Below are 26,373 nucleotides of genomic sequence, written 5' to 3'. Positions count from 1 at the left end.
CAGGTCTCTCTCTCCCCCACCCCCAACTAAAAGCAAAAGCACTTCTGCTGCTGAAAGCAGTGGCAGAGCAGCCCTGAATTGTTCGGCCATCATTTTGAATGGAATGTCCCAATGGTAGTGGCACTGCATCACCATTCCTGAGAGAAAACGTAGCCACCCCCGTTGGGCAGCTGAACTAGAGATAGGTGAGATAGATAATGTTTTGTGTTCTCTCTTATGTTACATTTTATCCACCATCCATTTAGACTGGGCATTTGCAACTTGGGAGTTCTCCTTTCAACAAGCCTGACCATTTGTTCATGCCACAAGGTTTGTGGGTAAGAGAGAAAGGAAAACCGAGGCAATCATCTTTTACCCAATTTTCTTCCCAAAAGAGGTTTATTGATGACAAATGCTAGTAAAAGAAGAGAAGGAAGAATTGGAGCCACATGTTCTCATTTAATGGCTTCCTGTGGAAGTTGAAAAATGGAGAGGTACAAGATAGAGCTCTCCGGAAACCCATTGCAAAAGTGCCATGGGGTGGAGCAAAAGCTCTCCAGCGCCATCTTCTGGAATTGATTAGACTGTGCCCCACAACTCACTCCAGTTATAAGTGCAGAAGTATACGATGATCAGTGGTACTGAAAACTATTGAGAGATGCAAAAGAATTAGCAAGGTCATACAGAATTTTCCTCCTTCTCCCAGGATGTATCAGGGCAACCAAAGGGTTTCATTGCCAAAACTCGGCAGGCACTATAATTGATCTAGAGAATCTATAATCTTTATTTGTTTCCCTAACCCATTTTAGATTACAATTCCCATCAGTCCCAGCCACCATGAAAGGGCCCATGGGAGTTATAGTCCAATACCTCCTGGGTACAGGAGGCTGATCTGGATTATTATGGGGGAAAGGAAGGTCCAGAGCCAGACGGAGCAAAACCGAGAAACTTCTACAACCAGTTCCATCCTTGGTCCTTCATAAATCTTCTCAAAGGATAACCCACTTTATGGATTTCTGTTCTCATCATGAGCATAGGTCCTTCTGACCTTTGGACCCCTCTAAAGGCAAGCTTTTAAGTCCAATGCTCTGGAAAAACACAAACTACCTTTATATATTTGCAAGAGAGATGTGTCTCAAGAGAAGCAAGGAGATGTAGGCTTGATTACTTGGGAAATGACATTTGGTCATCTGTGTCACTGATGTTGGAACTTTTTAATCACACAAAGTGACAGCAGATCAGTATATGCTGAAGCACAAAAGGCAAGCTGACTGGAAAATGCAACAAAAAGGGGAAAACAAAATCAGATTAATGCTGAGACTTGAGCTGTCACTCTGCATTAATGCAAGTGGGGGTGCCTGGAGGGACTTTCTTAGTAGTCTCAGCATTCCCACCCCCTTCCCAGGAGTCCAATATTTTCTGAAATCTAAATTCTGTCACTGTTTCTCCTCCATCCAGGAGGATTGTTAGCATGCATTTTTCTGTTAGGATGATGTACAGCTAAGTGCTGCGTTTTCTTTTTGGCAGCCTATGTGGGGCGGAGCAATGGATGCAATTCTTACTTTGCTGCAGCAGGCAAATTCCTGTACAAACTTCCTCTCTTATCCCTTATCAGAGTTCAGCCAGGTAACATTCCAACCAGGTACAACACAAAATGAGGGTGTGAAGCTTAGCCAATGAGGAATGTAGCCTGGGATGAGTCCTGAGAGCTAGACAGAGAGGCCTCTAGGGCTGCATTCAGCCCCTGGGACTGAAGTTCCCTACTCCTGTCTTAGGATAGGGATAGAGAGAAGAACTGTTCTGCACATTTCAGGTCAATCTACAGGCATGAGAGTATGTAAAATCACACTATGAAATCAGTAGAATGCAACCAGCAGGTAAGGAAGTGACAACAGGGTGTTCTGAGCTTACCTCTGTACTGTTGCTAGAACAATTGAACAATAATTTAGACAGACTGTGACCCACTATAATATTTTACAGGAGGGAATACTAGTAGGGAAAAACATCACAGCTCTTTCCAATATGCCCCTGAAATATTAAACATACTGTATGTATGCAAGTCAGTGAGCAGAAATATGTAAGGAACAGTTGTTTGGGGTTTTAATTTGAGTTGAATGGTAAGATAAGAGAGCCTGGGGGTACTCTTTAAATGTGGAGAATTAATTGAAATGTGTATTTCTGTTATCTTTAGAATAAATGGAAAGTTCTCTTTTTCAAAAAGAAAGGGGTTTTTTCCTCCCCTTTTGTCATGGGAAATTAAAGTAATATGTGTTGGGCTTTTTCAAATGTTTCATTAACAGAGCTCATAGTTCTGTCTCTTTGGGAAAGAATTAGACAAGTGTAAAATAGGAGAAATGAATGTAGAGGGGGAAAAGAAATTGCATTTGGCAATACTGGAAGAGTAAGATGTGGGAACATTTGTTTAGCTGCTTAAGTTTAGAATCCATTGTTTTTATTTCATTTATGGAGATTGATCAGAGGCAGGGCTGGCTGGCCTATAAGGCAAAGTGAGGCAGTCGCTTCAGGTAGCAGATCCTGGCCTCCTCCTCCTTATGATTGCCCACACCCTCCATTCCTGCCCACCACTGTGCCCATCACTGCCCACTCTTTTCCAGCCTCCTTTTACTCTCCAACCACCTTCAGTGTGGGAGACTGAGGAGGAGGAGGTGGCCTCAATGGTTGGGTGGCATTTTCTGTTTTGCCTGAAGTGGCAAAAAGTCCTGAGCCAGCGCTGATCAGAGGTATTGCTCTGGTGAGAAACAATGTTTTACATAAATAAATGAGTTATATGATTGAGTGGAAGCTGGATATCTTACAGAGATGTCTGTAGAGGTATATAAAAATAATGCTAATCAACTAGCCTATACATAAGGATAAGAGACTGGGAGTTCTTATGCACACCTACACATTCTTCTCTATCCTTACTTTCCTTTTCTTGTGTAAGTAAAGCATTCTTCTTTGCTATACCTGTCTAATTTATAGACCTTGCTTTCTGCTTACGTTTTATATTTCTGCTTTTCATAACATCTCCGCAAAAGTAAATTGAGCCCTTGGTACTAAGGTAATATTCAAACCATTTGACTGTGGCTTCTCTGATGAACTGGAGAGTTCCTGGACCCTTAATTGTCACCTACTGTTTCAAATATTAGAGATTCAGTGCTCTGGAAGGTTGTGCAACAAGGGTTAGATCTATTCCCAAATGACATTGGTAACCTTCCAGTGAGAAGAGATGGGGCTCTTCTAACACTGGCCACTGTAAACAATCAGGCACCCAGTTCTCACTGCCTTCAGCAGTCTGACAACTTTGTCCATTGCTAATTAGGTCTGAATCTCCCCACCCCCAACCCAGCTCAGTTCATACAGTTAGTGTTTCTACACAAACACACCGGCAAGCCCACTGGCAGCTTCCTATAGTCCTCTGGGCAATCGTGCTGACTGGCTGAACCAAGACTTGATACTTGTTCATTTTTTAGAAACCTTTGTTTTCCTTACCCAAAAACCAAATGGCATGGTTCTACGAAAATGTACCCTTTTCAGTAAGTAACGTAGAATTTTGGAAGCCAACTAACAATTCCCACTGCCACAAATGTTTTATGCCTTTCCTCCTTTCTTTTCCTTCCTTGAATTAATGAAATATTACAAACCTATGCTCACTCTAGGATGATTTTTAAATGACAAAAGAATAAACGCTTGAAATTCAAATCCTAGGGAGGAAAGTAAAACTTCAATCAGAGAGGTGTTAGCCGACATGGTAATAATCTAATATTCATGAATATTAAAGTAAGCGTAGAAGAATATTTAAACTGGCTTTACAGTGTTTTCAAGCCAGATGTCTGTTGGCATTTATAGGCAGGATCTCTGTACTGTTCACCAAGATGCATAATTTTCTGTGCACTAATTCTCAGCCATGGTATGTAGTCATTGCTTTTCTGACAGCCATCTGCTGTGAGCTCTCCATTCATCCTCAGCACGAACTGGGATTGAGGAAGCAAACAAACAGTTTTGGAAGGGAAGCTGGGATTGGGTTATTGCATTAAACTCTTGTAAAATGTTATGGTTTCAAAGGAATTGTCAAATCCTAGTTTAGCAATGAACTAGCTGAGCAGCCTCTAACAAATCACAGTTGCTCCTCCCCCGTTCTTCATATATAAGGAGGAATGGTGTTTATATAACTTCCAGCTTGTTTGTGAAAATAAATGGGAGTGATTGAAAACGTTGAGGCAGAGCCCAGCACACTGGAATCAACATACGCCAATGTTATATATAGGTTTGTGCTCCATCTCACCTGTATTCACTTTCCTTTTCCCTCTAAGGAGCTCAAAGTAGCATGTTCTCTTCACTCCCCACTTTCTCTTCATAAGAGTCTTGTGAGGTTGGCTAGGCTGAGAGACTTCAGTGAGTTTCATGTATGAGTGGGGATTTGAACCCTCGTCTCCCAGGTTCTGGTTTAACACTCTAACCACTACACCACAATGGCTTCATCAGTGCCAGCTCCCTTGCTACTTAGAGGGACCGTTCCTCTTCCCAGCCATGGTTACCAGCTGTTTCGCCTTCCCCTTTTGCTTGCCATTGTTGCCACATGCCCTGTCACAAGATGAAGAGCCAGTGAACAATTTGGTGATGGCAGCTGCAGCTGCTCCTTCTCACCATGACCATCCTGCACTTTTTAGCCTAAGATAAGAGGGCAGGTGAGCAATGGTTAGGAGATCCCAGGGGCCTATATTAGACTGCCCCTCCTGCTGGAGGGGAGTCTCAGAAGGTACCCTATTATGGTGACCCTTGATGGTGACCTGAGCCTAGACTTTGGGGATTTTCAGTGCCCAGTCAGAGAGCAGGTATGTCTCCCACTTTCACAGTTTCTTGCTCCTGTTTCCCTCATACTAGTCAATGAGAATCATTAAAAAATGGCAAAAGCAGACTCTGACATCCTCTGAAATCAGTGACCTGAAAGCCAGATTAAACAGAGGCCCTATAAATACTAAACAGGTGCTAGGATAATAGAATTGTAGAGTTGGAAGATACTGAGAGTCATCCAGTCATCCATTCCTGCAATGCAAGAATCCTTCCCACAACCATCCCTTGGTGGGCTCGAACCACCAACCTTCTAGTTAGCAGTTAGACGCATTGACCTGATATTTAACTGGAAAGCAACAGAGATCTATTTTGTTTGTGCACATATCATAATGTTTATGATTAACTACATGGATTTTCAGGGAGGAAACCATACATTATCAGGGTATGTTTTTGACAGAGTGGAGAATGTAACTTGGGGGAAAGTTGCTAGTCCAAAAGAGAGAAAAGTTCTTGGGATTAAAGCAGAAAAGAATAAAATGAAAAGAGTATCCCCTGAAAGAAGTGGCAACACCACAAAAATGCATTAGTTCTCTTTTAAACAAGAAAAGATAACAGAGCTGTTTAACGCTGTAGGAGCAGTTGATCAGAGCAGTAAACATGAACTGAAAGGCGGTGGTATTGGATTTTGTTTGCCTCTGGACAAATAGTTTTTAACATCATATTTTCCAGTCTGCAAGCACTGCTGTGCCTGGACAGTGATTTCTTAAAATGGAACTTATTTTCCAGTTGTATAAAAGTGTTATTTTACATTGTGGATTGAGTGCATTAAGTTGCTCCCTGTGGTGCACAGCTGGAAATTATCCTTTGCTGCAATGTTTTGTTTTGCTTTGCCCCAGAGTTTTTCTGTGCCTACTCACTGTGTTCCCACACACCAGCATAGTTTAGTACTACAACAGGGAACTTTCTTTCTCTTTTGTTTTCTGCGGCTGCTTTTTTTTCCTGAGGATGCTTCTTAGAACATCTGAAAGAGACACTCGTTGTTTTTTTAAGCTGCCTTTGAGTATTCGATACAAATTTAGTGGCATTTCAAGCTTTCCCCTGCAGACCTGGAAGGTGGCTTTGGCAAAGTTAAGCTGAAATTTAGGCAGAGTGTTTTCCTTTCCTTCTTTGAAGCAGCAAGGTGTTTGCAGAGAAAGTAGTTGGACCAAATAGTACTGCATTAGGGAAAAGTGTAGCAATATTAGACACGAAACAGTGGTGGAGAGAAGTTGAATGCATTTCCATAATCTTTTACAAAATGCATTTCCATAATGTTTTACAAAATGCATTTTAGATTTGCAGTTTTAAAAACTAGGAATATTTGTATGGTGCATAGGGTTGGGTTTTCTATGCTTTAGCTTTGGCCTGCGGAAATTGTGACCCACCAAGGCCACCAGCCATAGATGAAGCAGGATCCAGCTTCGATACACAAAAGGGCTCAGGTGTTAAGTGCTGGGTAGGCTAAAATATGTGACTGGTGGTCTGTGTTCAGTTTAGTGGGTCAAAAATTACACTGGCCTGCTTTAAGCACCTTTAATCTTGTATGCCTTCAGGAAACAACTGGTATAACAATTAGGCCCCATATCACCTGACAGCAGTGGCACTGGCTTGGGATACAATGGATTCTAGGCCATCTCAGGTCCACTCATCTACTCATTTCCAGCAGGGGTCCAGCCAACATCACTTTCCCCCACCTGCCTTCCAACTGATGTCACTGCACAGACAATGGCCAGCAGAGGCTGATGGAGGCCCGTGGGGCTAGGCAGAGGGACACCTTTGCCCATTTAACCCCCCCCCCCCCTCTAGCCTGGCACAAAGGGTATTTGGATTGCCCTGCTAACACCAAATATGTACGGTAAATAAAGGAGGAATTGCTAGTGTTATGTAGAATTTAAACTTAAAAACAAATATCCATTGGTAATTTGCTTTATTTTTTATTTGTATGTATGTTTTTAGGTGTGTGTATTTTTAAATGGGGGACCAAGCTTTATTTCAAAAATGCCTATATAATATTTTATATTATTTTTAGAAGTCTTAACTGGGCAGGAGGGCTCATTGATACACTTGCAGTTCACCATGACCTACTGAAGAGGTGGTGGAGATGTAGGAAAAGAAGGCCATTCTAGCTTCTTAGAAAGCCAAATAAATAAAAGTAAAATTGTATGTGTGTAGGCTTTCACAAATCCATCTTACCATACTATTTGTTATATGCTAAATTAAATATGCTATCTTAGCATAGCTGTAGTTGCAATGATTACAAATGCAATTCAATCTGAATATCAAAGCAGGCATAAGGCTGGTACAAAGTAAAAAAGAATGTGAGGGAAAGAGAAGAGAGACAAAGTGAGGTTGTTTTTTTACCTGGCACCATCTTATTTAGAGTATCTTCCAGTTATTCTATCCCTCTAAGTATGAGGCAAGGTGGAATAGGACTACATATGAGGAATGTAAATTTTTCCATTGCCAGAAGCATCCAGAAATAGAGGGCAGCCAATCTTTCCTACTGTATCCTACCCAAATTGGCAACATAGTGTAACAATAGTTAGCAGCCAGCTTCTCTGACACACGCAAACTTTTGGGTAGTGAATAAAATTCCCTGTTTGATACAACAGCACAATAATCTTTCCATTGCTGACATACTTCCCACTCTCCCTTTGCAATATTCTGGTTGTCTAATTTATTCTTAACCACATCCAGGTGGATTTTGCTTAGGAATAAAGCAACGTTTTAATCAGTATTACGCATAGTATTGCCAGAGTGGAATGGTTGTCGGATTGGTTCCAAAACAAATTGTTCCTGGGATGCCTTTTGTTGAGCTGCTGGTTCAGTTTTGTTTATTGGTCAAGCAGACAGGTTATAAACACTAACAAGTTGTTGGTGGAAACAGACTAATGTGTTTTTCGTCGGGCGGGAAAACAAGCGACCAACAATCAAGCTTATTTACTTCTTGTGTCTTCCTTAAAAGCATATTTACATTTTGCCGACTCAGATGATAAATAAATTGTGGACTATAAATTCCTGGTGGATGGTGTTTTCATTGTGCCTTAGCATTTATTCATTTATTTTGCAGCCATAATTCAATCTAGAGGATATCACAGGCTTATAGGTATTTGGAGAAATGTGTTCGTTTCACTCCTGTATTTCAGAGATGCTATTTGGACGTGATGTTCCAAAATTACACAGAGGCAAATGAAATATTCTGATTAGCACTGAGTGCCCAGCACTATATCACAAGTGACTGTGAACATACAGATGTGACCTGTTCAGGAAAGACTGCAGTTCCAACTTGAAAACATTTAACAACAACAAAGCACACATACAAAGAACCAAAGAACACCCACCCCTTACCAACAAAGGGCTTTTATCCTTATCAGCTGTGTAGCAAATGTATTAAAATGCCAGCTCCAAGGCTTGGCAATCCATCAGCAGCAACTGCAGTGTTTGAGTTCATGGTAGGAGAGCTCATTCACCTTCTGCTGCTTTTGTGCTCTGCCTGCCATCTCTGCTCATGTATGCCAGCAGGGGGTTGGATATGACAAGGTTCCTTCTCTCCGAAACACTGGGACATTGACAATGTCTCTTTAATAAAACATCTAACAACCGTTGCTTGTGTTCATGCTGATAATGTGTTTCATTATGAGGTCAAATTTTGTTCTCAGTTAATGACATGTTGGCACAGTTGGGAGTGGTATTTTCTTCCAGACGATTTTGATGAACTGTTACAAAAACAGTCACATGTGTGTGTGTGCTTCTGTGTAAATGGTGCATGTATTCAATACTTTCTTTAAAATTACTGGAATTAACCAAACCAACTATTCAGGGAGCATCTTAATTTCATTTTAACTCCCTGAGTCTAGCATTTCTATTAAGAAAGAGCTGATAAATGCTTCCTCCAGAGCAGAAGTAGTATAGGTACATTTGTTCAGAGGTGGTATTTCCCCATGTCTGAAAGGAAAGTAATATTCTTTGTGGGGGGCATTTTGAATGGCAACCAATTGTTTCCCCATTTTAGGTTTTATTGTTGCTCACTTCTTAGCAAGCCTGCTATCTCAACATGATTCAAGCCATAACACAAGCCAGTATATGGTCCTTTAGAAGTTTGCAAAGCACAAAGCTACTAATCAAAATGAAATTAAGAAATGGGTTCTTATGTAAAGTTGACATTCTCCTGAGTCACCATTAAATCCAACATGAAATAATGAAAGAATAAATGAGAATAGAAGTGTAACTCCTTAAAAGCTTATTAATACCCTCAATTTAAACATGTCTATGATTTAAAGTTCCCTGTCCATTTATAATAGCAGTTGGTAAATAGCAATTAACATAAAGATGTTAAATAAAAAGATGCTTTGAAATGAATTTGAGAGATTTCTTATTGGTGATAGGCAATTCATTTTTGGAGGGGGAAAAGTACGTCCTATAGGGCGAAAAATACGGTAGACACAAGTGTGCTGGGACATGGATAGAGCAATCCTATCCTGCAGTTTGGAGATACGTTGCTGTGCTATGCCCACAAAATGGCCACTGCATTTTATATGTGCCCAGTGCAAGGCAGGAGGTAGAAACACATTGCAAGAAAAAACCCATTGCAAATATGGCTGTTGCAGTCTCAGAATCCTTGACAGAACTGCCACTGGCCAGCAGTGACAGCTCAAGGTGGAAATCATACCTTCAAGCCACCCCATGAACAGAAGGCTCCAACACACATTGGCCAATCTCAGAGCATGGCCCTGATGATACTGTTCCCCTGCAACACAATACAACACACACACACACACTATTATAATGTATATACCTCCCTGTACCTGCAGGCCTCAGGGTGGTTCACAGGATAAAATCAGAATATAAAATCACGAAGTACATAATCAAAATAAAAATAACAACCCAATGACACCCCCCATACACACATTTTTAAAGGGCATAAGATGTTAATCAACCAAAGGCCCGGTTAAAGAGGAATGTTTTTGCTTGGTGGCTAAAGGTGTATAATGAAGGCGCAAGGCAATACCACAGCTTTCTCAACAATAATGATGACATCCTGATGTCATGTGTGCGATGTTGACGGCCCATCGCCCTTACAAGCTGGCACCTCTGTTGAAAGAGGAGTCATCTGGCAGTGACAAGACATTGTGATTTGAGGACCTGATCCCCGCTTGGGGAATAAAGACACGTGGACACAGAATGTAAGGTTAATGGGTAAGGTAAAGGCCACAACTTTTTTGATTACAGCATGTGAGAAGGTACTGGCTTAGGCATTGGACCACAGAACATTAGACTCAACCCACTCGAAGAGGGGTGAATCTGAGGAGGGGTTAACCACCAGGAGGGGGAGCCTGTTGATGCTAATCCAACTATAGGCTCTCTCCTGATGTCACCAAGGGTCGTGCCATGGCCCCCCGCCACACGGGCATCGGACAGGATCCACAACCGCCAGATTTCTTTAGCGGAATACCCAAAATTGTCGGGGAAGGCGATGGCCACACCTTGCCCCCCGAAACATCAACAATACATTCCAATGCCTAACCGCCAAATACCACGAAAGTTGTGACGGTTGCTACGAGGTAGGCGAAGAAAACCAAGAGGCCGTGCCAATTTAGCGAATTGGAAAAAACTCCTACCAGGCCCCCTGGTTAAACAGGGCGACCAACCAGAGGTCTGCGTTTGAGCAGCAAGCCACGCCCCAGCCGAGCTTCCCTATTGGGTGCCCAACTGGGGAGGGGCGTGGTGCCAGCCCTGGAGTTGAAACAGGGGGCGGAGCGCCCCCTGTATGACGCGGGAATCGTCTCCCGCTCACAACCCCTCCCCTCCTGGAAGGAGGAAAGGCTTTCTCTTTTTTTTAAAAAAAATAATAATTTTTATTAACCGGCCAATCAAATCAAATCAAATCAAATCACATCACATAAATTCCGAATCACAAAGCCGAATTTTAAATTTTGTTGGGGGGACCCATATTTCAAGATCCGAAGGGGAATTCTGATCATCTTCTTGCTACTGCGTTGATGTCCAAATCAATCCAAATCAGTCAAACAGAGTTCATAATTCTATCCAGTCTTATCTTGCTGTTTTCACATCACATCTTGTTCATATATTTTCTCTTTTTTCTTTATGATCTCTTCTGATAGTCTCCTTAAGCCGATAAACACCAATAATAATCCTGTGTGAATTTTCCGTTCTTCCAATCCTTAAATCGAGATGGTTTCCATATATCATCACCTTCATAGATAACAGCGCTCTTTCCATCATTAATTACAGAACTGTCATTCTTAAGTCCCACTGAGGAGTTTCACCCACAATATAAAAACAGCTCTATTTCTCTATTTCTCCTCTCAGACTTAAGTCCTCCGACAGAACTTCCCAATATGGCGACGGCATTTTTAACTGCGTCATTCCAAAGCTCTTATACATTCCACGCTCTTCTTAAAACATGCTTTGGTTCGAAAGTTTATCTCCACACAGCCTTAAATCCATAGCTTAAGTCCTTAAAACGACAATTCTAACTCGTGAGGGGAGGGGATTCTTGTTTAATCACATAAGGAAAGAAAGGAAAGTTTTCCCCCCTCCCCCATCAGTCATTTGCCATACCGTATCTTGGCGTATCTTCTCATGTTTTATTCTTGTCTTGTTTTATCAGAGATCTCTTCTGTTAGCAGTCTTTACTCCCCCTCCTTCCTTGAGATATGTGCATTCCTTCATCCAAATTGTTTCTTTTGAAGTTCTTGCAGCTAGTGGCGCGGATCAGGGACGGCGTCCAGGAGTGCCGGAATCCCACAGGAGGGCTTTGTGCCTAGTGCCCCCATCTCCACAAATTCGGGGGTGGTATAGGGCACAGCAGGCAAGGGCAGTCCCTCCCCCATCCTGGGGGAGGGTAGGGAGGCTAATTACTCCCATCATAGCTTCCAAATTACCTCGTGTGGGTCGGAGAGATGTTATTGTCAGCCATCTTCCGATGCGCCCCCTAGTGGCCCCCCAGGAGGAAAGGCTTTCTCATGGGGCCAATACCATCTACTCCACTCCTTGATAGGCCAACCATGCTGGGCAGCATCCTAGCCCCTTGAACAGCTGAAATATTTGCCAGAGGCAATGGTCATTTAGGGAGGTGGCTGGTTTAAACAGCCGACTGGGAAGGTGTGATGCACTCTCCGTGAGTTGCTCTTCCATTCTTAATTCCAGATTCCCAACACCTCTCCCCTCCTCCAGATTATAACAAAAACCAACAGGGCATCATTAGATGCATCTGCATATAATATCTAGTTTGTCCCTAAAAGGCTAGGGTGTCCTCATGGGGAAAATAAAATAATGCATTTCATGTGGGTTTTTGGAGAGTGTATGAGAGAGGATTAAGAGAAAGAGACATAAAGTACACATAGCTGTGTGTCTGTGTGCATCTGTTTTCTCCCTGACATTTTTTCACCACCTCCTTTTATATTCTTTCAATATATTTTTCCAACATCCCATACTGTAAATTCTTGCCTGCCTCACTATATTATGAGCTTATGTGATGTTCCCATTAGCTGAAACTATCTGTGGTGCACTTTAAAGCAGGCTGCTGGTCTTCCTGTTATGCCTAGATTGCTGGCTTTTATATTATTCATGCTGCAGAGCCTGAGGTTTTAAGTAAACCTGGAGGTGCTATAGCTTCTGACTACTCATTTGCTCTCTCAGTACTCAGTCTTGACTCTGTAACTCCCCTGTGTAGAGTCATAAATATATCTCAGTGGAGGGGTTTTTTTTTGGTGGGGAGGGAGCTACAAATTATATACACACTTTAAAACACACTAAAGCAGAGGTGTGTAATCTGCAAAAACCCTGGCGAGCTGCAAATTCAATAAAGTCCTGACTATTGATTGACTGGTTGTACAAATTGGACAAGTTAGCAGCTAATTGGGTGCCTTGCTTAGGCAATATGTTGAACATGGCTTTTAAAGGGAGCATTGGAGTCACTAACTTAGAATGTCAGAGGATAACTGTACCATGACCAAAAAGGTCAGTAATTAAATGGCACACAGGTTAATTGCAGGGACAGACAAGAGAACTGAGATGGGAGATCAAAATGCATTAATTTAGCAAGGGGAAAGAGGAGGAAAGGTTTGAAAATCTGTTACACATTCAAGCCCATCCTTGGCAATTTTAGTTGAGATTAGGTTTTGTGCTCATTAAAGTCTGGAGCTAGATTCAGGGAATACAGCCAGACATGGGGGTGGCAAACATTAGATCCAGCATAGCTCTCAGACACAAACCCACTGTGTTGATATCTTAAGCTTTTCATATCCTCAGCCCACATGATCTTTCTTTTGTGGGAAATCTTAATATTTGATCCAACTTATTACTTAATATTTTGGGATTTCCTCCTCCTCCTCCTGCTCCCTGCTACACAACACACACAATGGTTCTACTTTTAATTGGATCTGTGATATCTCTCAAAATGTGGACACTCAATAGGCTGAAGCTCCTGTTGGGTTTTGTTGCATTCATTAAAAAACAACAACCCTCTGTTAATTAGTTAAAATATATGTGGATATATTGAAAAGGCAACAACTGATCAATACAAAAAAAATATTGGGGGCACAGAAGATGTGGAAGGAAATAACCTTTTCTTTAGCAACTATGGATCAGCATTGATGAAACTGCTTGACTGCGCTACTAATTTTCTATTCTAAGCATGGTGTAGCATGCCCTGTGTCACATTGCTGAAGCTCAGCAGGTTTGGGTGAGATACCCTGGGAACCTTCTGCAAACTGATATAAGTTCCATGATGGGAGAAAGGTGAAATATACAATGGTACCTTGAGTTAAGTACTTAATTCATTCCAGAGGTCCGTTCTTAACCTGAAACTGTTCTTAACCTGAAGCACCACTTTAGCTAATGGGACCTCCTGCTGCTGCCGCGCTGCGGGAGCACAATTTCTGTTCTCCTCCTGAAGCAAAGTTCTTAACCCGAGGTAATATTTCTGGGTTAGCGGAGTCTGTAACCTGAAGTGTATGTAACCTGAGGTACCACTGTAAATGAAATAAATACAATAAAAAGCATGATCTTAGGGTCAGAATTTACTACAGCAGTTTAGGATCTACAGTCTTATGTTACCAAATACTTTTTCTTCTTCTTTTACATGCATCTTAATTCCTGCACCAATGTGAATGAGTTTCTGTTTTATTACTGTGCCATGCTGATGTTTTTTTTCTTCTTCTTTCAGGTTTGTTTCCAGCAGTTCTGAACTTGGCTTCCAATGCTCTCATCACCACAAATGCTACCTGTGGGGAAACAGGGCCTGAAATGTACTGCAAGTTGGTTGAACACGTGCCTGGCCAACCTGCAAGAAACCCTCAGTGTCGGCTCTGTGACCTGCGCAGTAAGGTTCCAAATCGTACGTGTGCAATTTTTCTTTCATAATGTGTGTCCATCTAGCCACCCTGTCTAGCATCACTATTAATATGATATGCTTGGTTAAAATAAAGCACCTTCATAGCCCTGGTTATTGAATGTGTTGATTCATGCACACTGGGTCAGGTTTTGGACATGGGAAGGAAATCCATCAATGGAAGTATCTCCAGCATTTGAGAAACTTTGGGACTAGGTCAGAGCAAGTCTACTTCTTTTTTCCTGCATATACAGAAAGCATTCAATACATTTCCCTGGTTATTTTCAGGACTATCCTCACATGACAGGACATCCAATGACATCATTTGTAATACATCAGTCAGAGACTTGTGCCATGTCATTTTGTCCTCATGGGAGAAAACCCCAGAGAGAAAAATGGCTTCATCACTTGCTTATCCGTGTGGCTATTAGTGTCTCTACTAAGAGGGCCCTTTTAATTCTAATGTCTATTTACCAGCGCTATGGTCTTTTAAGCCTGTTAAGAACTGTATACTTCTGCAATCCAGTCTCTGTTGTTAGTCTGCAGTGCAGCCAGCCTTTAAAATACATGGCCTTTCATTACAATCTCATCACATTTTAAGGTTTGCAAAATGTTCATTTGCCACAATGAACTGTTTTATTTACCCAGAGATGGTCCTTTAATAAGAATGCCATGTAATGTAACCAGACTTTAAATGGTCCCCTTGGAATTTGTGAATCTGGTATACCTCCCCTTAATTACTGTAGAAGGAAATGAACACACACTCCCCAGTTAATCATGTGTGAGCACAAATTAAAGACCACACTTTGATGGGTTGCCTGTGTGAGCTAACTCCCCTGTCATTCATCACTGAGGTTGGTCCTTAAGCCTGCAGTTCTATCCCATCTTTCCTGGTGGTGTATAGTATATTTTGTCTCTCCCCTTTTAAAATTGGGAATACATTCCAGCAATTAATCAGTGGTTTCAAATTAATTAAGATTAAACTTCCGTAATGGGATTACAGTTAATTGTATATTCATCTCTCATTCCTCCTTTTCATGACTAACCCTTATATCAATTTGACTTGAGGAGGCTGATAGCAAAATTTCCAATTAGACAACTTCTATCACTATCACCTCAGAGACCCGGGTTTGATTTACAGTTGATTTCTTCCCCGCTAAGATTTTTTTTCAGCTGATTGCCAAAAAAAGAAGATCAGACATAGTAAAAAAACAAAAAAACAGTATTGAGAGCAAAGTAATGCCTTTCCCCCTGCTCTTGGTATTTTATTTAAAAAATGTTGTTGATATGAATCCAATAACTCAATTCTCTCCCTAATTTTATAACACACTACTGTTAATGCTTCTAGAGCTATTGAATCATTTGATATTTGCATACAGTTTATGACATTTGCAGTTTTTAGACTGACACCTCCTATTCCTCCCACAACTGCTTTAATTGTGCTTTAGACATTCTGCTTTTTCACTTATGAGACAGGATTCCTTTCCTTCAGTGAACTGCTGATTTGAATCAAAGCATAAGCTTATTAGCACCCTGGCTCAAAAATTTTAAAAATGTGGTTTTTTACATGTTAGATCCAAATCATTGCTTTTATCTGTTGCTGTTATCCAAAAAGAAAGATCAGTGTGTACAAGGAAAGGCCCATCAACTGGATTGGGGCATGCATGTGCAACTGGGCCCTGCGCACTTTGATATCCTAGCTAGATACCTGTAGCCACTAGTTATGAACTGTGGATGTAGTTTCAACGTTGTCCTGACCAAGATGTCTGCAAGAGACTGACAGGGCAATCATAACCATGTCTACTCAGAAGTAAGTCCTACTGAATTAAATGGAGATTACTTTCTAGATACTGATTTACAGGAATTAGGCAACTGGAATTAGGAAAGGCAGCAGCACAACTTAAAGCACTGGATCTGGACCCTGATACCACTAAGCTTAACTAGCAAAACTAGTCATACTGCTTGAAAAATTATCCATTTGTCAGTATGACATGTCCACAGTTCACAACTACCACTTCTTCTCACAACAGCTGACAGCCTCATTGGGTGTAATTCACTGGGCACTGCTGCTGAGCATTTGTCATTCATTTCAATGGGCTGTGCATAGGAAATGTATTTAAAAATCTGAATGAAATTAATGAGAACTTGTTTCCAGAAACAACAGCCTATAGCCTAAGCATTACAACAGAGCATTGTGTTTTAAGAGGCCTTAGGAGTAAGAAGTATGGGGAATCGTGGAAAGATCATCTCTCTCTGTGTTTTAGCTGCATCTTTAATCTCTTCCTGATTATGTCTTGGAAATATGTTTCATCCCAAAGCTTTGTGGTGCATTTCTAAAGCTTGTGGTATGCTATTGCAAGCACTGGAAAATAATTTTATCCAGGATATTATATGTGCCTCTCACACACTACTTATTATTATTATTATTATTATTATTATTATTATTATTAAATACTGCATGAAACAGAATGAATTTGCTGAGTCGGTTGAAATGGAATTTGTGAGTGCGATGGAAGCCAAGTCACATTCACTGCCAATTAGCTTCATTATTATTTTTGCATTTTACTAATGTTCCAACAGTGCGACACCCCATAACAAATGCTATTGATGGCAAGAATACTTGGTGGCAAAGTCCCAGCATTCAGAATGGGATGGAATATCACTATGTGACCATCACACTGGACTTGCGGCAGGTAACTTTTATGCGTTGTTTCTGCTGCTGAATTTTGGTGCCGAAATTTGTTCCTGTATTTCTACCTGTCTACTTAATTTTGAGCATCCAGATGTCCGGACATGGAGCAGCATAAAAGAAATAGGGGGGGAAATAGAAAAACAGGACTTTTACAGCCATTACAGATGGAAACAAGAGTACATCCCTGCCTGCAAAAGGTTCAAGGTTTAATCTCCAACATTTCCAGGTAGAGATGGGAAAGACTTCTGACAACACCTCCAATCAGTATAGATAATATTGTGCTAGAGGGACCAATAGTCTGGCTTAGTGCAAAGGAAGAAACAATCCTCTGTAAATCACATCCTCCATAATATATTGCTTGTGTGAATAGAACACTCACGTGAGCAGTTATTGGTGTACAGAGAGTGGTGGTAACAATGGCATTACCTTTTTCAGAGCACTTTTTATATACAAATATTGAACGTCTAGTGCTGAGACTGGCATCTAGAACATTGAAAGTTAATCTTTAAATGTTCTTAGAAATGCAAAAAGATTACAACACACATTGTTGTTAAAAAATGGCAAATTGTAACAAATGTGCTCCCATGAAGCAGGCATAGTTCCAGTTTTCTTTGATCCAAGTAGGTCTTTGAAGAAATGTCATTGTGTTACAGGAAGCTCTGCAAGCTGTGAATCTTTTTTTTTTGGGGGGGGGGGGAATTGAACCTAGTGTACTTGGAAAGCAAACAAGTCCTGAGATACATTTGCATTAGACTCTGTAGGAAGTAGCTTTAGGTTTCTCATCGCATCTCCTGTCATTCTTCTCCTTCCATGGTAAGTTTGATGAAATGGCAAGTGTATAGATTCTAGGAGGCTGTTATCATTTGATGTTCACAAGAATGCTGGATTGTGGCAGGTGTGCAACTAAGAGGACTTGGAGTGACAGAAGAGAAGTGGCTTTATTTCCCTTTAGCTAATGCAAATACAGAATATCTAGTTAGGTGCCAGAAATAACACACCGTGATGTTATATTTGCTCCTGCTGCAGCTCGGTATCCAAGAAATTGAAAATAGCTTAGATAACCTAAGAGGTTCTTCCCTTCCCTTTACTCATTCCCTGTGGAACATTATCACACTGACTCCTGAAGCTGCCATCTTGACTGCAGCATTGATCCCACACCCTGTGTGACAATAGCCAGAGCACCAGTTGATGGGGGATGAGAGTAGAGATTAAAGTTAAATGAAGAATCACGGAGTGTATTTTATTTGAAGGGGCAAGAAATAGAGCCAGTTACTAACATTAGGATTGAATAGGCTAATGGAACAGGGAACAAGGCATGTAGAGCTGCTTAATAAAACCAGTGCAGAAGGAAATAAGATACTTGATATGAGGTGAGCTGGGATGTATAATCAACTAAGCTACCCCTTGGCAAAACTCAGCGGACCCTTCAGTTAACACCCACAAATCACTTGCTCTTCCCTTCCCGTGGAGAGTGACTGAGTCACGTATAGTACATTTCACAACCAAAATTAGCAGCCTCATCCTTCAACAGATCTGTGAGAGTTCTGCCTCTCTTCTTACTACTAAGATTCTCCTGTGTCTTTTTTTAATGGTCTCCTCACTCTCCCTGTGCTGCTTTTGCCCTGGAAAAGGGATCAACCTGGGCTGACTCCTCTTCCCCAAATTCTTTTCACAACCTCCTTTGTCTTCAGCTATACTCAATGAACAAGTATCACAACCCTCATGGACCCTGTTGCTTCTGAAAGACCAGGTTTATGACATCCCCGCTTTTCATAAGAGCAATCTTCCCAGGGTCCTCTCCTGTCTGCCTCAGCAAGGTTCACAGCTTCTTGGCCTCTCTCCCGAGTTATTTGTGACCTCATTAACATAACATCTGAAAATAATTATATAAATGGCCCACTTGCTAATCCACTTAAGCCCTAATATAGTCGCCAAACAGTTTCTCCAAAAAATAGGTAGTAAAAACACCGTGGTAATTCAGAAGCCCAAAATCTGAAGGGAAGTTGTCACCTCCCTTCCCAGTAATGCCTACCAAGAGCTTCTTCTCCAAAGGCCTAAAGGCTTCATCTGTTAAATTAGGCTGCTGCAGCAAAACCAGTGCTACCTGTTAGCCGCAAGAGAGCTGCCCCACTAGAAAAGATCAGGGATGAGTGGAAACTGCAGAAGTCTGGCCTTTGCACTTCATGTCAACCTCTTCCTCACTGCTACACTTGTTTTTTCACCCTATAACTCCACTCACACCCTTTTCCAAAATACTGTGAGGTATGTTGTGTAGCATAACATTGATTCCCAGGGAATGTTGGGAGAGAAGTTGCTTCTGATGGCTTAAAGAGGAGCTTCATTGCCACCCTCAGTAGTGGCACATTAAAAAATATAGTGAAATAACGATAAGCTAAAAAGGAATGGTCACTGCAGCAAATAATCAACCCTACCCACCCCACCCCCCAACAAAAAAAACAACAGCCAAAAACAACAACAACAACAGAATGGCATTCCAAATTATTTTTGGTCACTAGGAGAGAATCCACAAAATCAATGATTGTTATGTCTACTTGCTTGGCCTTAGAATTTCAGAGATCCCCCAGAGCAAGTAATGCTTCTTAGGCTGGAAAAATGTGCTGTGGCCAATGAGAGACCATTGCCAAAAGCAGCAGCCTATGCCCCAACTTCCTCACATTTCTGGTCAGAGATATTCTTCTAGAAAAAAAGGTGCCGGAACTCACCACAAAAACTTCCCTCCTTCTCTTAGAATGGAAATGGCACCCACCTGAGCTTCTGGCAGTGTTTTATCAAGAACGTTGTGTGAAACAAAGTCAGCATGTTGTGGGGTCCCCTCCTTTCTCCACTTGCACTTCATTGGCTGTTGCCAAAGCTTGCAACTTTATGATGTCATACCACAATTTATGTGGCATTGAATCCACAGAGAGGATGAGGAGATGTGATGCTACTCCTTTCAGAGGTGGATACACAGTTGTATTGTGCAGATCTAGTCTTAGACACATACCAATCTATGTAGTAAAATATTGAATAAAACATGGGGTTTCTGTTTTGTTTGTGGTTTTATGGATGGAGTCAAAAGGACAAGATGAAGACATCAAGTGGTTGTCCTTTTTCTTTTTGGAAAGCTTGTGATCCAGTCATTACTAGGCATTTTATGGATGGGCCCTTATTAAAATGCTGTATCCTTTTGTACAACAAATTGGACATTTTCTATTGCTAAAAGTCATGGTCTGTAAATTGCAGGAATGCATTAGTGGCTGTTATTATTGATAATTATGAATGTACATAGAAAGCTTTTAGCAAATTCTAATGTTGTGGGGAATGAACCAAGAAAATAATTACAGTTTTCATCATTAAATAAACCTAGACCTTTTGGAGGAGTTGAATTGTATTTTTTGGTGACTATCCATCATAATAAAATAATAGCATAACACAATAATAAATAATAATGCATTTCCCCCCAAAATGACATCATTTTAGCTGCATAAACAGGAAAATATAATTATTATTCCATTTTAGGGCAATTATAGTGTTCCTTTCGAAAGCATGCAAGTACCATAAGCCAAGGTATTTATGGTCTACCCTTAACTCTGCCCTTGACTGGGGATCATAGGGTTGTCTCCAACACTGTTGCTCGTGCAGTGGGACTTTCCCTTCCACTTCTCCCCCCTGCACATCCTTAAAATCTGTGCCAGAGGGCTGGTGCAGCCTTCAATACAACCCATAGTTTTGTGGCTAGGAAATAGCTGAAATCGTATATGCATAGCAAAAAGTCAGCCTCCAGCACGTTTCAAGCTTCAAAATGGAGAGAAGGTTACAGCGTTTGGTGATTTTTAGTTTAGAGAAAAGGCAAGTTAAGGCGACAAGGTAGAAGCTTACAATGTTGTGCACTGTATGAAGAAAGTGGATACAGAAAAGGTTTTCTCCCTCTCTCAGAAGACTAGAACTAAGAGTCATCCAATGAAGCTGAATGTTGGAAGATTCGGGAGAGACAAGAGATTTATTATTATTAAATAATTATCATTTTTCTTTTTTTCTTTTTTATAAATATTTATTGAGATTTTTTTAAAATACAAAATGCAAAAATAATAAACAATATAACATGGATCATAACACATTTTTCAGAACTTCTTTGGACTCCCTCGCGTCTCCCACTCCCACTTACATCGTTGTAAATTTTTTCCAGCAATTTATCATCTTGTTTATATTCTTAGATTTTATTCAGTTAATTTAATCTATTCTCCACAAATTTATGTTTCCCTCAATCTCACTTATCGTCAAGTTCAATCTAATTCAGTGGTAGGCAATTATTTATGATCTAGCATCCTTCTTAGCATTCAACCAAATTACAATACTTTTGTAGATAAATCTTGAATTTCTTCCAGTCTTCTTCAACCCTCTCTTCTCCCAGGTCTCGGATTCTGCCAGTCATCTCGGCCAGTTGCATATAGTCCATCAGCTGCATCTGCCATTCTTCCAGTGTGGGTAGATCTTGAGTTTTCCAGCTCTTGGCAATGAGTATCCTTGCTGCCGTTGTTGCATACATAAAAAATGTTCGGTCCTTCTTTAACACCTTCTGGCCGACAATACCCAGAAGGAAGGCCTCTGGTTTCTTAGTGAAGGTATACTTAAATACCTTTTTCAGCTCATTATATATCATTTCCCAGAAGGCCTTCACTCTAGGGCAAGTCCACCAGAGGTGAAAGAATGTACCTTCATGTTCTTTACATTTCCAACATTTATTATCAGACAAATGGTATATTTTGGCAAGTTTAACTGGGGTCATGTACCATCTATATATCATTTTCATTACATTTTCCTTCAAAGCATTACATGCAGTGAAGTTCAGCCCAGTGGTCCACAACCTTTCCCAGTCCTCAAACATAATATTATGCCCAATATCTTGAGCCCACTTTATCATAACCGATTTAACCATTTCGTCTTGTGTATTCCATTTCAGCAGCAAGTTATACATTCTTGATAAAACCTTAGTTTTTGGCTCTAACAATTCTGTTTCCAACTTCGATTTCTCCACCTGGAACCCTAGCTTTTTGTCATTTTTAAAAACTTCTTTAATCTGAGCGTAATGTAACCAGTCTCGCACTTTATCCTTCATTTTCTCCAAACTCTGCAATTTCCAATTGTCTCCATCTTTTTCTAATATTTCCCAATATTTTGGCCAGTTGGCCTCCATATTGAGTCTTTTTCGGGCCTTAGCTTCCAGAGGTGAAAGCCACCTCGGAGTTTTATTTTCCAATAAGTCTTTGTATTTTGTCCAGACTTTAAAAACTGCTTTCCTGACAATATGGTTCTTAAAGACCTTATTAATCTTAACCTTATCGTACCATAGATATGCATGCCAACCAAAGGCATTATTAAACCCTTCCAAGTCCAATACGTCAGTGTCCTCAAGAAGTAGCCAGTCTTTTAGCCAGCAAAAGGCTGCGGCTTCATAATACAACTTTAGGTCTGGCAGGGCAAAGCCCCCTCTTTCTTTCGCATCAGTTAGTATCTTGAACTTAATTCTGGGCTTTTTGCCCTGCCAGACAAATCTAGATATATCTCTCTGCCACTTCCGGAAACACTCTGTCTTGTCCACAATCTGCAATGTTTGAAACAAAAACAACATCTTTGGCAATACATTCATCTTAACAGCAGCGATTCGGCCTAACAGAGAAAGCTTCAATTTTGTCCAGCTATCCAAATCTCTCTTAATTTCAGACCAACATTTTTCATAATTATCCTTAAATAGACTCAGATTTTTTGCTGTTATGTTTACCCCTAGGTACTTTACTTTTTTAACCACAGTTAATTCCGTTTCTCTCTGAAACTGTTCCGACTCTACATCTGTCAGATTTTCCCCCAACACCTTAGTTTTCTGTTTATTTAGTTTAAATCCTGCCACCCGACCAAAATCTTGAATCAGTTGTAATACTCTTTTTGTACTAGATTCTGGCTCCTGCAGGGTCAAAACTAGGTCATCTGCAAAAGCTTTGAGTTTATATTGTTTCGCTCCGACCTGAATCCCTTCCACCAACCGGTCCCCTCTAATCATATTCAAGAGCACCTCCAGAACTGATATAAATAACAAAGGGGAAATCGGGCAGCCTTGACGTGTTCCTTTTTCAATTTTAAACTCTTCAGTGACCACATTGTTTACTATCAATTTAGCCTTTTGTTCTGAATATATTGCATCAATCCCATTCTCAAAACCCCGACCCACTCCCATTTCTTTTAAATTTCCCTTCATAAATTTCCAAGAGATATTATCAAAGGCCTTCTCCGCATCTATAAAGATTAACACTGCTTTTGTATTTATATCAATTTGCAAAAGTTCCAAAATGTCAATAATGTTCCTTGTATTAGCAAACATGTGTCTACCTGGGAGAAAGCCTGCCTGATCTTTATGAATTACTTCATTTAGAACTTTTTTAAATCTACTTGCCAAAACATCTGCAAAGATTTTGTAATCCACATTTAAAAGGGAGATGGGACGGTAGTTCTTAAGTTGTGTCTTTTCACCTTCCGATTTTGGTATCAATGTGATGAAAGCTTCCTTCCACGATTCCGGCGCCCTCCTCCCCTCCATAATTTCATTGCTAACCTCCATCAGTGGTTGAATCAAATGATCTTTTAATATCTTATAATACTTGGAGGTTAGCCCGTCTGGCCCTGGAGATTTGCCCGGTTTCATGTTTTGAATGGCTTGTTCAATTTCTTGACATGTTATTTTACTGTTCAGGAGAGATCTATTTTCTTGTGACAGCCTTTTAAGTCCATTTTTCTCCAAAAATTGTTTTATCTCATCCTCATTCTGCGGCCCTTGAGTATATAATTTTTTGAAGTATTTCTGGAAACACTTTCTAATCTCCGTGGGGTTCTGAATGTTTCTTCCTTCAATTTCCAAATTTGTAACTGTATTCAATTTTTGTCTCTTCTTCAACTGCCAAGCTAGCAGTTTCCCACATTTGTTTGCCGATTCAAAAGTTTTTTGTTTCATTAATTTAATCTTCCACTCTATTTCCTGATTTATCAGTTTAGAATATTGTGCTTGATAGAGTTTGATTTCTCTCAAGATCGGCAGGGACTTCGGGTTTGATCTTAACTTCTTCTCCAATTCTTTTATTTTCTCCAAAATCTTATCTTTTCTGTCATTTTGTTTCCTCTTCCTTGCCACGTTCTGTTGTATCAAGAACCCCCTCATCACAGCTTTACTTGCATCCCAAATAATTCTTTTTTCCACCGCAGTGTTCATATTTATCTCAAAGTAATCCTTCAATGCTTTCTGGGCCTTCTTAGTAATCTCCTGATCTCTGAACAGATTGTCATTCATCTTCCATCTAAAGGAGCCAGTTGGTAATAGTATCATATCCATTTTCAGTGCATTATGGTCGGAGCAGGTTTTTGGGCAGATTTCCACCTTTCTGACCTTCGGTGCCAGACCTCTAGTTATCCATATTTGGTCGATTCTTGTCCAAGTCAGCTGAGCTTCAGAGAAGAATGTTCCTTCTTTTCCCAAGGGATTCTTCGTTCTCCAAATATCTATCCAGTCCATATTGTCAGTCATTTCAAAAAAGGTCTTTGGTAGTCTGCCATCTTTAGTGACATTCTGGCTTTGTGACTTATCCATATTTGTTGATACAACCCCGTTCATATCTCCCATCATGATGATGTTGTCATAATCCAGATGTTCCAGCATAGTCTCATGCAACTTCTTGAAAAATTCCGACTTCCCTTCATTTGGTGCATAAATTCCTAATATCAGAATCTTTTCTCCTTGATGTTGTATTTCGATTGCCATAATTCTTCCATATTCATCTTTAAATAAGAATTTGGGTGACAGGCTCTCTTTTGCATATATCACCACGCCTCTCTTCTTTACTTTGTCTGAAGATATAAATTCCTGACCAAGTCTTTTGTTTATTAGTACTTTCCGATGGAGCCTAGTCACATGTGTTTCTTGTAAGCAAATAATGTCCAATTGTTCCTTTTTCAATATATGAAAAATTTTCCTTCTTTTTTCCGGAATGTTACAGCCATTTATATTCCAACTCAAAAGTTGCAGAGACATCCTGGATAAGTCTGGTTATTTTTCTAGGGGTAGTACCTTGTTCGCTGGGTCTTCAGAATCCGAGGGTGCAGGCACCTCTGGTACTACAGGCCCCGAGGGTAATTCCAGTCCTTTTTGAAGGTCCTCTCCGTACGCAATCAGAAATTTGTCTCTATCTTCCAGTGATCTGATTTTAATCTTCTTCCCTCTAAAAGTAAAAGATAATCCTTGAGGAAAGTCCCACCTGAAGATAATTGTGTTGCTCCTTAACAGTCTTGTTAGTTCCAAATAGTCAGCTCTAAGATCCAACAGTTGTTTAGGAATATCCTTAAAAATTTCGATTCTTTTATCCAGAATGTCCAGTGACTTTCCGTAATGTAAGCCCAAAATCTTATCCCTTTCCTCCTTTGATCTCAATATTATTAAACAGTCTCTGGGCTTCTCTCTCTTTATAAGTCTTCCAAGTCTAAAGGCTGATGTAATTTTGAAGTCCTTTTCCTCTAGGTTCCAAAACTTGGAAAATTCTTTAGTCAGGAACTCAGCTAAGTTGCCTTCTTCCACCTCTGGTATCGACCTTATCCTTAAATTAGTCTGTCTATTCTGTAGTTCTATCATAGAAAGATAGGTCTGATGTTCACCTACTTGTTTGCTGAGTGGTCTTACCTCTTTCTCTAAATTTCCCAATCTTTGGCTGGTATCTTCAGCCAATTTCCGATTTTCACCTGCAGTCTCCTTCAGTTCTCCAATTGCTTGCACATTTTGTGCAACTTGTCCAGTTAGTCTATTTAAACATTCAGTATTTTGTTCAATTTTAGCTGTTTGTTGATCAGCTTTTTTATCCAAAGATTCCACTTTTTTTTCCAAAGATTCCAGTTTTTCAAGAATTTTCTCTAAAGTAGAGCTGATTCCTCCTGAGGCCATCTCTTCCAATTGAAATTCCTCAGTTTCTGCCCTTGGCAGAAAAGCAGCTTCTTTCTCAGAAGTCAGAGTAGGCAAAGTAAGCACAGTAGGCACAGATGATCTACGTGCCTGGGAGACTGCGGTTAGAGTTGTTTGTCTGGTTCTCGGTCCCTTTCTTCTTGCGCCACTCATTCCAGAGTTATCTAAAATTCAAGGTCAAGCTGAGTTGTTCCCATGAGAGAAACAGCGGCCCAGATGGTAATAATCAAACAGGAGGCCGGGAAAGAGAAAGTAAAACAATGTCACTGCTATTAATCCCAAATCCTCTAGGGGGAACTTAAAATGTCTTTAGAAAAGAAGACAAATTTCCATAAAAATATTGTAATCCCATTTAATGTCCGAGAGCCTTCAATAAGGTAATTTTTAGCAGAGTTAGTGTTTAAAAAGTCACAGTGTTTCAGTGTTTCAGACAGTGCTTGCTGGTATTCCAAAAGATGCTTCAAAATAACCAGTTCAAACTCCCTCAGATTGTTTCAAAGTTTAAGTTCAAAAGTATCCAGCCCT

At 40.5% G+C, this 26,373-nt stretch overlaps 1 protein-coding gene across 7 annotated transcripts in view; it reads left to right on the top strand.

The window, feature by feature from the left end:
* LAMA2 (laminin subunit alpha 2) overlaps positions 1–26,373 on the top strand; it is a 390,451-nt gene that overhangs the window by 75,850 nt on the left and 288,228 nt on the right. For all 7 annotated transcript variants that reach the window (XM_079970713.1, XM_079970719.1, XM_079970718.1 and 4 more), the window contains exons 2-3: positions 14,003–14,173; positions 16,748–16,860. In XM_079970713.1, coding sequence (XP_079826839.1) covers positions 14,003–14,173; positions 16,748–16,860 — 284 coding nt within the window. The remainder of the gene's footprint in view (positions 1–14,002; positions 14,174–16,747; positions 16,861–26,373) is intronic.

Source organism: Podarcis cretensis (genome assembly GCF_951804945.1).
Source record: "Podarcis cretensis genome assembly, chromosome: 3".
Lineage (NCBI taxonomy): Eukaryota > Metazoa > Chordata > Lepidosauria > Squamata > Lacertidae > Podarcis > Podarcis cretensis.
The sequence above is the reverse complement of the archived record's forward strand: the minus strand, read 5'-3'. Positions and strand labels throughout refer to the sequence as shown.